The 17,882-nt window shown below is 38.5% G+C and overlaps 2 protein-coding genes across 2 annotated transcripts in view; one reads left to right on the top strand and one right to left on the bottom strand.

The window, feature by feature from the left end:
* The window catches only part of LOC125916003 (zinc finger protein 383-like), a 100,602-nt gene that overhangs the window by 67,965 nt on the left and 14,755 nt on the right, over positions 1-17,882 (bottom strand). The window contains 4 exon segments of the mRNA XM_049622148.1: positions 8,189-9,373; positions 14,614-14,709; positions 15,018-15,144; positions 17,303-17,363. Coding sequence (XP_049478105.1) covers positions 8,189-9,373; positions 14,614-14,709; positions 15,018-15,144; positions 17,303-17,311 — 1,417 coding nt within the window. The 5' untranslated portion in view covers positions 17,312-17,363.
* LOC125916001 (60S ribosomal protein L35a-like) lies at positions 1,140-1,573 on the top strand. Its single transcript, XM_049622147.1, has one exon. The coding sequence runs from the start codon at positions 1,203-1,205 to the stop codon at positions 1,536-1,538; it is 336 nt and encodes a 111-aa protein (XP_049478104.1). The 5' UTR covers positions 1,140-1,202; the 3' UTR covers positions 1,539-1,573.

The following is a 17,882-nucleotide window of genomic DNA, read 5'->3' as shown; positions in this document are numbered from 1 at the left end:
TTTTTCAGAGAGAGAGAGAGAGAGAGAGAGAAACAGAGTGTGAGCAGGGGAAGGGCAGAGAGAGACACAGAATCTGAAGCAGGCTCCAGGCTCCGAGCTGTCAGCACAGAGCTCGACATGGGGCTTGAACCCATGGATCGCGAGATCGTACCTGAGCCAAGGTCAGACGCTTAACTGACTGAGCCACCAAGGTGTCCCTAGAGAAGAGTATGTTTAGTAGTTGGGGTCTACTTTCCAAGAGTGTAGGGGACTGTGACATAGAAAAACAGAGTTAGGACCAAGTGTAGACACCTGTGAGTTTTGCCTATAAGCATGGCTGCAGGGGGAGGGGTGCTTTGAATAGATTCCTTTCAGTTTTTAAAATTGTGGCACATTAAAATAAAAACAAATAAAAAATTGTGGCACATTCACACCATGGAATACTACTCAACAATAAAAAGGAACAAACCACTGGTACATGCAACAAGTTGGATGATTTCAAGGCTATTAGGCTGAGAAAAAAGGGGGGAAAGGCCACTCATGAGAGGTTACATATGTTTGCCTCCATTTATATAGCATTCTTGAAATTTTAAAAATTATTAAAATGGTAAACATATTAATATAAGTTGCCACAGCTTAAGGATGTGGGAAGGGGTGGCATGGCTATAAAGTGGTAACATGAGGTAGCCTTGTGGTGATGAAACAGTTTTGTGTATTGTGGTGGTGGCTACATGAAACTTACACATGACAAAACCATATAGAACGGTTACATACAGAAATAACTGCACATAAAACTGGTGAAATCTTTTTCTGATATTGTACTATAGTTACGCAAAATATATACCATTGAGGGTAACTGAGTGCCGAGTACATGGGACCTCCTTCTATGATTATAAAGAAAATTATTACCATTGAACTTATAAAATTATTTGAATTAAATGATAATCAAAATAAAACATAAGAAACAAGATGAGGTAAAACTTATAGGAAATTTATAGTCACAAATAAACACATTGGAAAAGAAGAAATGGGGAAAATCAATGAAATTCACCTCAATTCCTTAAATTACATTAAATTAAACCCAAAGATGAATAAGAAAATTATAAATGATTAAATAAAATAGAATATAGTCACATAATAGAGCCTATCCAGAGAGCAAGCTCTTTCCACCATCTTGGAACTTGTGGAGGCCTGCTGGGAACAGGACTCCTGAAACGACAAATATGTCTGGAAGGCTGTGGTCCAAAGCCATTTTTTCTGGCTATAAGCGGGGTCTCCGGAACCAGAGAGAGCACACAGCTCTTCTTAAAATTGAAGGTGTTTATTATGCTCGAGATGAAACTGAATTCTTTCTAGGCAAGAGATGTGCTTATGTGTACAAAGCAAAGAACAACACAGTGACTCCTGGTGGCAAACCGAATAAAACCAGAGTAATCTGGGGAAAACTAACTCGTGCTCATGGAAACAGTGGCATGGTTTGCACCAAATTCCGAAGCAACCTTCCTGCTAAAGCCATTGGCCACAGAATCCTTGTGATGCTGTACCCCTCAAGGATTTAAACTAACTGAAAAGTAAATAAATAAAGGTGTAGATTTGTTTTCTTGTAAAAAAAAAAAGTCATTCCTTCAAAAGACTTCAAAAGTGGTTTATTAACCACTGCAAAAACTAATCAAGTGGAAAAGACAAGGCACAAATAACCAAGAGCAGGAGTAGAATGCACAATATAATACAGATTTCAGAAAGAGTAAGACTATACCTATTTATCTAAGGGATGTACAAGATAGGCTATTGCTTGAGCAAAGAAAGTTAGAGAACCAATGCAGAGCTTGGTGCCATTTATTTATTTAAGTAATCCCTACACCCAATGTGGGGCTCAAACTCATGACCGCCGAGATCAAGAGTCCAGTGCTCTAACTGACTAAGCCAGCCAGGTGCCCCTAGCTTGGTGCCATTTAAAAACTTGAACAAGGACAAATCAAATCTAACGTGTAATGTTGATATGAGCAAGGAAAAAGGTATGAAAAGATAAGTAAGCTTTGTTGAAGTTATAGATAGGTCTGAAAGAATTGAAGCGGGGCATGATATTTATTTATATGTCTTTTCATTGTTTACTAGTTGTGAAAATATATTACTGCTGTAATTTTGGTAGAGGAACATAATAAAAGACATATTAAAAATATGTACATTCGAGGAAAAGAAAAGTTCAATTTTGGATAGCTCCTATTCAAATTTTCAAGTAGAAGTAGAAACAAAGCCAGAGCTGAAATTCCAGATACTTCTGTCTTTTTAAAGTCTTCAGGTGTTTTTCTTCCTTAGAATATTAACTGCGGATTTTTTCAAACATTTGTAACGATGCAATTTAATGTATTATCATTTTTCCTGTAGAAATTACCATAATTCCCAAATATCATGTTCAAGAAAATCTCTCTCACAGGATCTGGCTGGACAGAAAGTTATAGAGGAAGGAAAGACTTATGACACCTTTGGTGAGGGACATTTCCTTTTGCAGAGCACGACCAGTCTCTCGGACAAACCAGGGCCTGGTATTAGAGCCCTGGAAAAACCTCTAATGCCAGATACTTAGCTAGCTACCTACAGCAATCTCCTAAACTTTATCCTGCTATTTATGCATTTTAGTCAAGTAAATCCTTCCCAGTTGTGTTTCTCACAAATGTTAGTGGCCATTAGGAGGAAAATGGTTTTCTTCATCAAATTAATTTTTTTAATGTTTATTTTTGAGAGAGAGAGAGAGAGAAAGACAGAGAGAGAGTATGTGTGTGAGCAGGGGAGGGGAAGAGAGAGAGGAAGACACAGAATCCGAAGCAGCTCCAGGCTCTGAGCTATCAGCACAGAGCCCGACGCAGGGCTTGAACTCATGAACCGTGAGATCATGACCTGAGCCAAAGTCAGACACTTAGCCCACTGAGCCACCCAGGCGCCCCTTCATCAAATTAATTTGTGACATGCTGGAATATACAAGTTGAACTCTGGGGCTTACTGCTATTTCTGGACTCTATTCTACTGCATTGACCTGTTTGTCTATCCTTAGACAGCCACTACAGTCTTTCTTGCCTTATCATAGTCTTCTGGCTAGTCTTGAAATCAGATGCCATAAGTCATCCAATTTGCTTTTTCTCAATGCTTATTTTTAACTGTTCTAGGTCTTTGGGTTTCTATACCGTAGCTCCCCACTTATCCGCGGTTTCCCTTTCCCAGGTTTCAGTTACTCTGTTATAGTCAACCACAGTCCCAAAATGTTAAATGTAAAATTCCAGAAGTAAACAATTCATGTTTTAACTTGTGCACCATTCTGGATCGTGTGATGAAATCTCCTGTTATTCCGCTCCACCCCACCCAGGATGTGTCCCTTTGTCCAGTGTATCCACACTTTCTATACTACCTGCCTGTTAGTCACTTAGCTGTCTAGGTTATCAGATCAATTTTTGTGGTATCACAGTGCTTGTACTCAAGTAACCCTTATTTGAATTAATGGCCCCAAAGCACAAGAGTAGTGATGCTGGCAATTTGACAATGTCAAAGAGAAGCTGTAAACTCCTTCCTTTAAGGGAAAAGGTGCAAGTTCTTGACTTCATAAGGAAAGAAAAAAAATCAGATTCTGCACTAGCTGCAGTTTCAGGCATTCACTGTGGGTCTTGGAACATATCCCTTACAGATAAGGGAAGGGGAACTACTGTACACATCTTAGAATAGATTTACCAATGAAAATTTAAAAAGCATGCTGGTGTTTTGACTGGAATGGCATCAAATCTACAGATAAATTTGGGGAAGTTTGATGAAAGATACTGAGTTTTCCGGCCACAGCCATAGCATCTCCATTTAGATCTTGTCTTCTTTCAGCAATGTTTTGTACTTTTCTATATAAAGGTCTCTCATATCTTTTATTACACTTATTCAACTAAGTATCTTATGTTCTTCAATAAACTATATTTTGCTTTTTGTTTCATTTACACTTGTATATTGCTCATGTAAAAGTATACATTTATGGTCAATTGATTTTTGGTAACAGTGCCAAACCACCTCAGTGGAGATGGAAGTCTTTTAACAAAAAGTACTGGAACAACTGAGTATCTATGTGAGGGGGGAAAATGAACCTCAACCTGTACTTTATCCCATACATAAATATCAATTCTAAACGAATCACATACCTAAAGTGAAAAGTTAAGACTATCAAGCATCTGGAAGAAAACAGGATTTTCTATATAATCTTTAATCACTGAGCTCTGTTTAGTTCTGCACTAAAGAACATAATCTGTATGATGTTAGTCTGTTGACAGTTACTGAATGTTTTACGGCCCAACATGTGGTCTGAGTGTTTCCTGTACAATTGAAAAGCAAGTATATTCTGTGGTACAGAGTACAGAGTATCATTAAGTCAGTTAGGGAAAGTTGGTTAATAGTGCTGTTTAATCTGGATTTTAATCCATCCAGAAAGTCCTCAGTATCATTGTAGGCTCTAATTTCTCTTTATCTCTGCAGTCTCTATCTGTACTCCCTTCATCCACCCATATCCATTCCCATCCCCATCCCATGCACCGCACCCAGGTATGGAAAGTCACATAGCAATCTGGTCATCTGAAAAGGGCTTATTCTATCAGAAATTCAGTTCAGTACTTCCTTGCCTCCGCCACTCTTAGTCCCATAGGAAACTATTACTTTTATCTTGTCAAGGTTTTTCTTGCTGTTGTGGAAGTAAAGGCCTTTCGTAGCCCTCTACATTCTAATTGCAATGAAAGTTGAAATTCTGTGTTTAATAATCTCTTTCCCACCTCCCACTTCACCCTCGTACTAACATACATGGCAATGATTGCGTTCATTGGCTGTTTTAAAGACTTCAAGTGAGAAGTAGACAGGGTATAAATGGATGAATGCTGTGGTTTTGCAGCAAGTAGGATAACTCTTTATTTATAAAATAATCCCATTCTGTCAAATACTGCTAAGAAAAAACAAGAAGAGTGCATCTAGAAGGCATTGGGGCTTGATAGTGTATTTTCACTTGAAGTGCTTTAGTTATTTGAACTCTAGAAATTCCATGTCACTTACCTTGTATTGCATTCCAAGAATTCCTTGCTCTCCCAATCCATTTGGTTCCTGAGTTTCTGATACTAAGGGATACCATGTTACCTAAATCAGTTTGATTTTCAAGTTTCAGGAAGCAAGTAGGAAGTTTGGATAACGGTTTATCAGAAACATTTTGTTCCTAAATCCAGATCATGACAGATATTTGTTTTCTTTCATTAGATTACTAGATTTTATTTACTAATTTATAACACTGCACATTTTAATTACCGATTCTGGACATATTGTCTATTTATGTTCTTGTGGCAAGTTTTAACACTAGGATTGTAAGTTCAGAAAAACAGATAACTTGCTATCTCAGTCTGTGTCCTAAAAGAGTTCCTAAAACATTTCATAGATTTCATCTATTAAATACATCTAATTTGGTGTCTTCCTTAGTAATAGCTCTGTGACATTTAATTTTGGTCTAATTTTAAAATGTTCCTTTTGGGCTGCCTGGATGGCTCAGTTGGTTAAGCATCAGACTTCGGTTCAGGTCATGATCTCGCAGTTCATGGGTTCGAGCCCCACATCAGGCTCTGTACTGACGGCTCGGCACCTGGAACCTGCTTGGGATTCTGTGTCTCCCTCTCTCTCTGCCCCTCCCCTGCTCATGGTCTGTCTCTGTCGCTCAAAAATAAATAAACGTTAAAAAAAAATTTTTTTTAAGTTCCTTTTGGAGGAGAATCTATTAAGATTTTATACGTTTTCTGTAGTCAATTCTGATGTCAATTCAATTTCTTTATAAAAGTCACATACTTCGTCTAGATTTTCAGATATGGTATAAAAATATCTATTGTACTTTTAAGTTTTTTAACTGAGATTAAAACTCATATGCTATTATATTCACCCTTTTAAAGTATATTGTTCAGTGGTTTTAGTGTATACACAAAGCTGTGCAACCCACTGTAATCTCAGAACGTTGTCATTATCCGAAAATATATAGTCCTTTCAAAATTAAATATGTAGTCATTTCAGTCTGTAATTCACACTGCTGTTCATTTATCATCCTTACTTCCCCACACAAATGACTAAAGTATGTCTACCTTTTTTCTGTCAAATAATCAGAGCTTTGGTTTCAGATCTTTTACTTCTTTCTTCCATTTATTTTTGCATAACTAACAATGCCTTTCTCTACCCACGTTTTAGACTTATTTTTGCTTGTTTAAGCTCCTTGGGTTCTATATTGAATTTATTAATGATGTCTCTATAAGAGATATACGTGCATATTGGTTTATAAAACTTCCAATACAACCTGCCGTTCACAGGTTTTTCATTCGTGTTCTCATTTTCATTCACATTTAAATAATACATATGTTAAGGACTTAGTTCCTTAACCCATGTTAATCAATAGGGGGCACTAAGTTAAAATTCAGATATTTGATGGGTATCCTATTGTTACTGTTTCTTCCCCTGATTCTGGTAAAAAAAAAAAAAAAAAAAAAAAATGTGGCTTGTATGTTTTCTGCTTTGGGGGTAACTAATTATTAGGAAAAATATACTTATCTCTTCTTGTTTTTTGACAGCTGTCTTTTTAACTACTCATCATTATATCCACAGGGTTTCAGACTGACATTAATTTTTGTGCAGTATAGAAGATGAAGTCTGAAGGAAGACTATTCATACATTCTTTTTCTTTTCCTTTTAAATTTCCATGCGGGATAATGAGTGATGAGAAAAGCTTTCCAATACTTATTTCATTCATTTCTCTTTTTTCATTATGAATTCTTTGATTTAGACAAAGGTAAAGAACATGGTTAAAATCCTTTCCACAAATAATAATGAAGAAAACTATGAAAATGTATCATTGATGATAGTGGACTTTCACTAAACATTTACTATGTGATAGGAATAGTTCTAAGCACTTTACATTTATTAATTCATTGAATCTTCACAACAAACCAATACATATAGCATGATTATTTTTACTAATACATGAGAAAAAAAAAGTCACTAACATATATAAGTAAAAAGTAAAACCAAACCAAAACAAAACTAGAAGGATAAACACTTTGATAACAGTGGTTTAATTATCTTTCTAGTATGAGATTGGGGTTAGAGTTGATGAAAAGGAACAAAACAGTTTATGAAGAGAAAATGTGGATAATTTCAACAATTAAAACAGATGTTTTGGGGCACCTGGGTGGCTCAGTCAGTTAAACGGCCAACTTCAGCCCAGTTGATAATCTCACAGTTCGTGAGTTTGAGCCCCACATCAGGCTCTATGCTGACAGCTCAGAGCCTGGAGACTGCTTCAGATCCTGTGTCTCCTCTCTCTGTCCCTCCCCAACTCTCTCTTTCTCAAAAATAAATAAACATTTAAAAAAATAAAAATAAAACATATTTTAAAAGAAAGAAATATCCAAAGTTAAATTTTTGGCCATACGAATCAGGGCAGATTTCATAACTGCAAATGTTCAGATGCAAACAAAACATGAGTAATAGTCATTTTAAAAAGTCATTAAGTATATATATATCATTTTAAAAACCTATATTTACTGAAATGGCAACCATATTTTTTTGGCATGATCAAAACAGGTGAAGGGATAACATGTATACCATGACTTCCTTAAAAACAAAATCTGGTAGGATTTGCTCTACCAACTTAAGAGTAGTCGTCTATAGCTGGTATGATTACAATTAATCTTGGCTTTTTAGTTTCTGTTTTTCTGACTTTCTGTTTTATGTAAGAAAGTATAAATTTGTAACATGAACAAATGATTAATACTGACTTCAAAACCAAGGATATAATTCCACAATTAAAAACTAACAAGGTCACACAATTTTAAACACTGTGATATTGGTATAAGCACAAATATATAGATCGGAGAAGAAAAACTACAAGCAAATATAAACAAGAATATAATGTGTCACCAAGAAGGCAGAACAAAATAATGGGGAAGGAAAGAATTATTGAAAAACTGCCCTTAGTACAGATTGGGGGACAGAGAATATGCAAATGTCAATTTAGAATCTTAATTCGTAATTTAGAGTGAAATATATCTGGATTAAAAAGAAATTAAAATAAAATTTAAAAATAAAAAATAGTGAAAGGGTAACTATCAAATATGAATTTCTTTTCATTTAAAATATGAGGAAAGTGACAAGAGCTTTAACTTTTATTATTCATCAGTGTGAATTCCCTGATGACGAATGAGATCTGAGCCACTACTAAATGCCTTCCCACATTCCTTACAGTTATAGGGCTTTTCACCACTATGAATTCTCAGATGTCGTGTGAGGTTTGAGCATTTATTAAAGGCCTTTCCACATTCATTACATTCATATGGTTTTTCATCTGTATGAATTCTCTGATGTTGAAAAAGTTGTGAGTTCTGAGTAAAGGCCTTCCCACATTCAAGACATTCAAAGGGTTTCTCACCAGCATGGATTCTCTGATGTTGACGAAGTTGTGAGCTCTGAGTAAAAGCTTTCCCACATTCCTTACAATCATAGGGTTTCTCCCCAGTGTGAATTCTCTGATGATTAGTAAGTGCTGAGCCACTACTAAAGGCTTTGCCACATTCCTTGCATTCATAGGGTTTTTCACCAGTGTGAATTCTCTGATGCTGAACAAGCTTTGAGCTCTGAGTAAAAGCTTTGCCACATTCCTTACATTCATAGGGTTTCTCACCTGTATGAATTCTCACATGTTGGAAAAGTTGTGAGCTCTTAGTAAAGGCTTTCCCACATACTTTACATTCATAGGGTTTTTCACCAGTGTGAATTCTCTGATGGTCAATAAGATTTGAGCAATAGCTAAAGGCCTTCCCACATTCCTTGCACTCATAGGGTTTCTTACCAGTATGAATTCTCTGATGTTGAGAAAGGTATGAGCTACAACTGAAGGCCTTTCCACATTCCTTACATTCAAAGGGTTTTTCACCAGTATGAATTTTCAGGTGTCGAGTAACATGTGAGCCACAGCTAAAGAATTTCCCACACTCCTTACATTCATAAGATTTTTCACCAATATGAATTCTCTGATGTTGAATAAATTGTGAATTCTGACTAAAAACCTTTCCACATTTTTTACATTCATAGGGCTTTTCTTCATTATTAATTATTTGATGTAGAGTAAAAAATGTCTGTTGAATAAATGTGGGCATGTATTCATGAGTGAATATTTCTTGGCTTAAATGCCCACTTTGATATCCCAGTTGTTTTTCAAAGTGGCTTCTATATTCCAAAATGTCTCTAAAACTGGAGTACTCAAGGCCATGCTTTGTAAGTCCCATTATCTCCCTCTGGCATGATTCTATTTCATAAACTTCCTTCTTCAGAGATAATAACTTGTTTTCACACATTGATTCCAGATCTGAAAGAAAATGGAATGATAAATATTCTCCTCCCCCTGCCCCCCATTTGTGAAAAGTTAAACTTTTATAATAGAAATGGAAAAGTTAAAGTGAAAATAAGATGTGGTAGCAAATGACATACAGTTATCAAATATATCTGTTTAATCTGAAAATGGACCAAAAGAATGCATTGAAATTAATGAGATATAATGCAGAATGTGGAAGGAAGAGACTACAGAAACAGGAAACCACAATGATTCTCAAGTATTGATATGGATCAGAATCATAAGGAAAGGATGATAAATATATAATACTTGGGCATATTAAGAGATTACAAATTATATATACATCTATATAAGCATGGATGTATGTGTGTATAAGAAACCACAGTGTACCATCATACTATCTGTATTACAAAAAGTGAATAATTTTCTGACCTCCATTAAAGATTTCCTAAGAGGAATAAATACATATAGGGGAAGATTCTTGGGCTCTGTGGTATCATAAAGAATAAATTTGGTCTTTGTCCCAGAGCTTCAAAAACCCTTGGAATTTCCTGAGTGATAGGAGTGGGTTTTTTGCTATGCTAACGAAGTGATTCTTGGCAGATCCCTAGATAGCTACAGAATGGGGACTGGTCACCAGAAGGATCGAGAATGTTGTTAGAGGGTAGGGACTTTCAGCTACTTGACCTCTGGGGATAAAAGAGGAGCCAGAGACTGAGTGGCCAGTGACTCAATCAATCATGCCGAAGTAATTAAACTCTAAAAAACACTCTGGACACCAAAGCTCAGTGGAGTTTTCTGGTTGGTGAACACACTCGATGTGCTGGGAAGGTGACACACTTTGATTGCACAGGGAGAGGGCATAGAACCTTTGCATCTGGAAGCCCACTAGACCTTGCCCTAATATGTATCCTTCAGAGTAAAACTGCAGTTATAAGTATAGAGCTTTCCTGAGTTCTGTGAATCATTATAGCAAATTATACTTGCAGGAAATTATTATACTCGTGGAAATCCCCAAATTTATAGCCAGTTGCTCACAAGTGTAGGCCTCTAAGAACCCCAAGACTTGCAGCTGGCATCTAAAGTGAGGGCAGTCTTTGGGTGCCTGGGTGGCTCAGCCGGTTGAGCATCCAACTCTTGACTTCAGCTCAGGTCATGATCCCAGGGTCATGGGATCGAACCCTGTGTCAGGCTCCACTCTCAGTGTGAAGTCTGCTTGGGATTCTTTCTCTCTCTCCCTCCCCTGCTCACACTCTCACTCTCTCTCTATAATCAAAAAAATTTTTTAATAAATTAACAAAGACATGGGGCACCTGGGTGACTCAGCTGGTTAAGCGTCCAACTCTTGGTTTTGGCTCGGGTCATGATCTCACAGTGAATGAGTTCGAGCCCTGCATCACGCTCTGCACTGACAGCATGGAGCCTACTTGGGATTCTTTCTCTCTCCCTTTCTTTCTCTGTCCCTCCCCTGCTCTAGCTCTTTCTCTCTCTAAGATAAATAAATAAACATTTAAAAAAAAACTTAAAAAAAAGAAAGGGAGGGAGGGCAGTCTTGAGTACAACCCTACTGTGTTGTGGGGTCTATGCTAACTCTGGGTACTTAGTATCAGAACTGCAGCACTCCCAGTTGGGGTGGAAACAGAATAGGTTTCAAAGTAAGGATATATTAGCCGCAATTTGAAAGAGAGAGGGCTAGCCACAAGGGAGAAGAGCCTAAAGTAAGTCTAAGGTTTGGAACTAAACTGATGTGAGTAGCCTATAGGGAAGACTCAGAATATGTTATGTTCTAGTGATTCAGTAAAAATACTGCTTGCCTTGGAGTTTTGTGGTGCTGATCTCATGAGAAGAGAGAGACTTGCTCATGTACCACTGCAGTGACTGACAGAGGAGGCAGCTAAAGTTTGAGGCAGACAGAAAGAAAAGAAGACAGTGCAAAATACTGTCATGGTGGGGCACCTGGGTGGCTCAGTAGGTTAAGCGTCCGACTTTAGCTCAGGTCATGATCTCATGGTTCGTGGGTTTGAGCCCTGCATCGGGCTCTGTGCTGACAGCTTGGAGCCTAAAGCCTACTTTGGATTCTGTGTCTCCCCCTCTCTGTTCCTCCCCCACTCACACTCTGTCTCTCTCTCTCTTTCTCAACAATAAATAAAGGTTAAAAAATTAAAAAAAAAAATACTGTCATGGAAAGATGACAGGAACCAGAAGCAAACTGACTGGAGTGGAATTCCAACTCTGACAGCCACTCACTGTATGTTCCTGGGCAATTATTTCATCTTTCTAAGTCCCCATCTCCTCTTCTACAAATGGGAGATAATCCTTACCTAATGATTACTGGGAGGGTAAGGAATAATGCATGTAAATGTCTTTGAGTAAAGTGCTCAGTATTTGATAGCTATTATTATGAAAGAATTTTTTACCCAAAATGGGGATTTTAGGCAAATAAAATGGAGCCTAACGGACCATCTCAAGCCAGAAACAAGGAATCCATTCCAGCATAATCTTTTTCTTCTATCCCCATATGATCTTTCAGCAACTTTCACCTACTTAAACTCCTAAGTAATTTTTAAAACTGTCCTCTTCTATGTCCACTGCCAATGAATGGCCTCTTCCAAACCAGAATCACCTCCTACTTAGACCACTGCAGTAGCCTCCCAGCCCATCACCTCACCAAGTTCTCAGACTCTTTAATCTATTCAGCAACCAAAATTAATGTGACCTGGCCTTCCACTGCTCAAAACCAAATTCCCCATACTCACTGGCAAAGGCTAAATGATCTCCAGTTTTGACTCACACTCCTCTCTCGCTTGCTCATGGGCCCAGTAACACTGGCTTTCTTTCAGTTCTTCAAACACACCAAGCTTTCCCCTCCTAGCAGGGCCACACAGGGGTTCTTCCCTCTGCCTGGAGTTTTCTTTATATCTTAAATAGTAAGACCTAGCACTGAGCCTAGTACTACAGTAATTCTGAAATATTGATGAGCACAAATGATTTTTCACTATGTCTACATTAACAGTAAAATCAGGGGCGCCTGGGTGGCTTAGTCAGCTAAGTGTCCGACTTCAGCTCAGGTCATGATCTCACAGCTCATGGGTTCAAGCCCCGTATCGGGCTGTCTGCTGTCAGTGCAGAGCATACTTTGGTTCCTGTCTCCCTCTCTCTCTGCCTACTCCCCAGCTTGTGCTTTATCTCTGTCTCAAAAATAAATAAAAACATTTTTTAAAAACCCACAACAGTAAAATGCTATGAAAATATCTGTGATTTCCATTCATGTCAAAATCATAGGAACTCCTAATACTGCTATGGTTTGTTTCATACACCATAATAGGAAGATATGCTAAATTTCAATTAGAGGATACTAAATATAAAGATGCATTTTTTCTTTTCATCCAGGTTCATGGACTCCCTAAATTTTATCCAAAAGAATCCAAAATCAGCAACCTCTGAGTTAGAGTGATCCTTTAAAAACATGATGTCACTCCTCTGCTCAAATCATCTCATTCAGAATAGAATTCAAAGCCCGTACCAAGGCCCACCACACCCCAAATCATCTGCAGGTATACCTACTTCCCACCTGCACCTAATACACAAACATAAACACATGTACATCCTGCTACTTTGCTGATCTCCTTTCACACAAGTCCCTCTTTGCTTATTTATTCTGCTCCAACCATAACGGGAGGAGCCAAAAAAGCTCCCAGGGACTTTGTTCTTCCTTTTCCTTCTGCCTAAATCTCTTCTACCAGATATTTACACTACTTGTTCCCTCACTTTCTTCAGGCCCTGGTTAAAATATTTTCTCATCAAAGAGGCCTTCTCTACCCTCCCTTCATATCACTTACCACCATCTGACATTATGAATATATCTATTTTTTTCTCTCTCACCTTATAGGACATAGGCTTCAGAAGAGCAAAACTCTGAATTTTTTGTTCAGTGCTGTAATCCCAGCACAAGGACCAATGCTTACTAGACAGTAATGCTCTCCTGGAGCCTTTAAGATAAGGTAACACTTTATCCTAAATCTCTCTTCCTCTGCCACCTCTCCCTTTCCGTTATGGGCACAGACCTTTCTGTTTTTCCCAACACTGTCCATCATAGATGGTGACTACAATCACATACAAGACTCTCAACTACTATTTCAGTATGGATTTTCTTTTTTTTTCTTTAATTTTTTCTTTTTTTTTTTTATTTTTTTTTTTAAATTTTTTTTTTCAACGTTTTTTATTTATTTTTGGGACAGAGAGAGACAGAGCATGAACGGGGGAGGGGCAGAGAGAGGGAGACACAGAATCGGAAACAGGCTCCAGGCTCCGAGCCATCAGCCCAGAGCCTGACGCGGGGCTCGAACTCACGGACCGCGAGATCGTGACCTGGCTGAAGTCGGACGCTTAACCGACTGCGCCACCCAGGCGCCCCAAATTTTTTCTAATGTTTATTTATTTTTGAGAGAGAGAGAACAGGAGTTGGGGAGGGATAGATATAGAGGGAGACATCGAATCTGAAGCAAGCTGCAGGCTCCAAGCTGTCAGCACAGAGCCTGACGTGGGGCTCGAACCCACCAACCATGAGATCATGACCTGAAGTTGGATGCTTAACCGACTGAGCCACGCAGGTGCCCCTCAGTATGGGTTTTCTACTTCTGCATATTTAGCCTCTGACTTTCTGCTAAGCTTCCTGATTCTCTTTACTAGATTCTACTTTTTTATGGATATTCTGATTTTTTTATGGATATATTTTAGCCCTACTTTTTTGACTCCAGTTCTTAGTAACATACATGATTAGCAAACTGCAGCACCTGGCAGACTCCTTTGCACAAATTAATAAATGAAAAACATTGGGTAAAGGAAAAACACACTACAAACTGATAAAGCAAGTCACTAACAAATAATACTAATGAAGACGAGTACTTGGAGGAGGGGCAGTGCACATACACACACATGTTTTTTGGGGGGGTGGTAACAGAAAACATTTAAAGGAGTCCAAGAGGAAGAAAAGCTAGCAAGAAACTGATTCTAAAATACAGGTGAGAGTTTTACTGGAGGGGAAGTAAAGGGCACCTTCTACCTGAAGTTACGAGGGGTGTCGGCAAAAAGTAGTAGAAAGAGTAGTAAGTGAGAGAAGGAATGAAACAGGTCATTTGTAAACTCATGCTAAAAGGACTTATTTTTTCCCCACAAGTCTAGATAACACCCAAAGGTGCTGTTCCTTTACGGATCAGCTGTAGTGCCTTGCTCCTGCCCAATCATTTCTCACTCACCTGAACATAGGCCTTTTGTCAGCTCTCTGCCAACCATCCAGGGCTCTTTCCCTTGTTCCAATAAGGAGATGACTTGAGGCTTAGGAATGTAAAATCCTGCTCACAAGAAAAGATACGGAACATGGTTATGCGGTGGGTAAACCAGATCCAGAAATCAGATCCAGTCCCTTGGTGACCAAAGAAGAGATGCCACTACAGGAACAGCCAGAGAAAAAGGATGACGCTTCAGCCACAGTCATTGCAGTTGCCCATTTCCAACTCTTCCTTTTCATTGCAGCTCAAACCATTTTTTTGGGATAGGGAGCAGAAATTCAGCTGGTAACTTGAAAAGCAGCTGGGAAATTCACTGTGGAAAAGAAACATTCCAGAGGAGAACTCTAAATTACTGGTATAAGAGCCCTTACCCATTGACAGCAGATTGCTATAGTTCTCCAACATCACATCTCTGTACAAGTCCCTCTGACCAGAGTCCAGGCACTCCCACTCCTCCTGCGAGAAGTCTACAGACACATCACTGAACACCACTGAGCCCTGGAACAATAAATATATGCATTACTTGTGTAATAAGGGAAACAATTCAGAGGCTACTGCATTTGTATTGTGGGGTAAAGAAAATGAGCAATTACATTGATATCACTCAATCATTATCTTTTAGGATCTTAAAAATAGATGCAAGAGTAATCAGTTTATTTTGTAATAAAATATTTGGGGGTGCCCGGCTGGCTCAGTCAGTAGAGCATGGGACTCTTGATGTCGGGGTTGTAAGTTTGAGCCCCACATTGGGTGTAGAGATTACTTAAAAAAAACCACAATCTTTAAAAAAAAAAAATCTAGGAATAAACAAGAGGTGAAAGACCCATACTCTAAAACTATAAAACACTAATGAAAGAAATCGAAGAAAACAAAAACAAATGGAAAAGACATTCCATGCTCATGGGCTGGAAAAACAAATATTGTTAAAATGTTTATAATATCCAAAGCAATCTACAGATTTAATGCAAGCCCTATCAAAATACCAACAGCATTTTTCACAGAACTAGAACACTCCTAAAATGTGTATGGAACCACCAAAGACCCTGAATAGCTAGCCAAAACAATCTTGAAAAGGAAAAAAATGCAGGTATCACAATTCCAGACTTCAAGTTATACTGCAGAGCTGTAGTAATCAAAACAGTATAGTACTGGCACAAAAATAGACACATAGATTAATGGAACAGAACAGAAAGCCAAGAAATAAACCAATAATTGTATAGTCAATTAATCTATGACAAAGGAGGCAAGAATATCCAATGGGAAAAAGACAGTCTCTTCAACAAATGGAGCTGGGAAAACTGGACAGCAACATGCAAAAGAATGAAACTGGATCACTTTCTTACGCCATGCACAAAAATAAACTCAAAATGGATTAAAGACTTAAATGTGAGATCTGAAACCATAAAATTCCTAGAAAAAAATACAGTAGTAATTTCTCTAACATCAGCTGAAACAACATCTTTTTAGATATGTCTCCTGAGGCAAGGGAAACAAAAGCAAAAATGAACTATTGGGACCTTATCAAGATAAAAATCTTCTGCACGGCAAAGGAAACAATCAGCAAAACTAAAAGGCAACCTATGTAATGGGAAAAGATATTTGCAAATGACATATCCGATAAAGGGTTAGTATCCAAAATATATAAAGAACTGATCTGACTCAATACCGCAAAAAACAAATAATCCAGTTAAAAAGTGGGCAGAAGATATGAACAGACATTTCTCCAAAGATGACATACAAATGACCAACAGACACATTGAAAAGATGCTCAACATCACTCATCATCAAGGAAATGAAAATCAATACTACAATAAGATACCACCTCACACCTGTCAGAATGGCTATAATCAAAAACAAAAAAATCACAAGTGTTGACAAGGATATGGAGAACAAGGAACTATCTTGCACTGTTGGTAGGAATGCAAACTGGTGTAGTCACTGTGGAAAACAGTATGGAAGTTCCTCAAAAAATTAAAAATAGGGGGCACTTAAGAATGGTAAAGGATTGGTGGGGCACCTGGGTGGCTCAGTCGGCTAAGCATCTGACTTTGACTGGGGTCATGATCTCGCGGTTTTTGAGTTGGAGCCACATGTTGGGCTCCGTGCTGACAGCTCAGAGCCTGGAGCCTGCTTCAGATTCTGTGTCTCCCTCTCTCTCTGCTCCTCCCCTGTTCACACTCTGTCTCTCTCTCTCTCAAAAATAAATAAACATTTTAAAAAATTAAAAAAAAATAATGGTAAAGGACTGGGACACCTGGGTGGCTCAGTTGGTTAAGCGTCCGACTTCAGCCTAGGTCATGATCTCATGGGTTGTGGGTTTGAGCCCTGCATCAGTCTCTGTGCTGACAGTTCAGAGCCTGAAGCCTGCTTCAGATTCTGTGTCTCCCTCTCTCTCTGCCCTCCCCTACTTACATGCTGTCTCTGTCTGTCTCTCAAAAAATAAATGTTAAAAAAATTATTAAAAAAAAAAAAGAAGAATGGTGAAGGATTATCTGGTTAGACTGAAGAGAAAAGGAGAAAAGGGGACCAAGGATCCTGAAGGGCAAACCTGATAGCTAGAAATTTCAGGAGTAGGAAAACAAATACATGACCATTAAAACATTTTTTTTTTTTTTATTTGAAACTAAATGTCAGGAAAGAAAAAGCATCAACTTACCTGGGCCATGGCTTTCTTTCAGTATTGCAGGAGAGGATCAGTTCTCCTTGGGGCTGTTTTCCTGAGAAAGGATAGTGTTTTGAGAAAGCAGAGCTGGGGAAGCAAAGAATGCTGTAGAAATCACACTGGCTTTCCAGCTTTCAGTTGACTACTCTGGGTCTTATAACTGTGGTTAGTGGGAGTATGGGATAAATCCGACTCCTTCAATCCCAGAGGCCCCTGGCTTTAGCTACAGTATGATAGATCCTGGCTAGTGGATTCAAAGGAATATAGACTGAGATTTCCTCTCCTTCATCCGATTAACCCAGGTTCTTGCCTCAGCCACATGATTCAGGCCAGACTTTGTCCCACCTCAGTGATGTTGCTCTGAACCCAAGACACAGCTGCTGTGACCTGCCTGAGCAGATCCCTCCTCTGCAGCCCTCACTCAGGTCCCCAGGCACATTTACCCAAATGATACTGTTTGGCCAAGAACACAGTATGCTTCGATCAGAAGGACTAAGACTTACCTAATCAAGTCTTCTTACTTCCCAAGCCCAAGATAGTCTGTCAACTTCCACCTCCCCAAGACAACCCCCCA

This window comes from Panthera uncia (assembly GCF_023721935.1).
Source record: "Panthera uncia isolate 11264 chromosome E2 unlocalized genomic scaffold, Puncia_PCG_1.0 HiC_scaffold_19, whole genome shotgun sequence".
Classification (NCBI taxonomy): domain Eukaryota; kingdom Metazoa; phylum Chordata; class Mammalia; order Carnivora; family Felidae; genus Panthera; species Panthera uncia.
Note: the sequence above shows the minus strand (reverse complement) of the source record. Positions and strands in the feature narration are given on the sequence as shown.

Bases quoted from the DNA above. Each gene is read 5' to 3' on its own strand.
- LOC125916001 (XM_049622147.1), top strand. From the start codon at position 1,203: ATGTCTGGAAGGCTGTGGTCCAAAGCCATTTTTTCTGGCTATAAGCGG.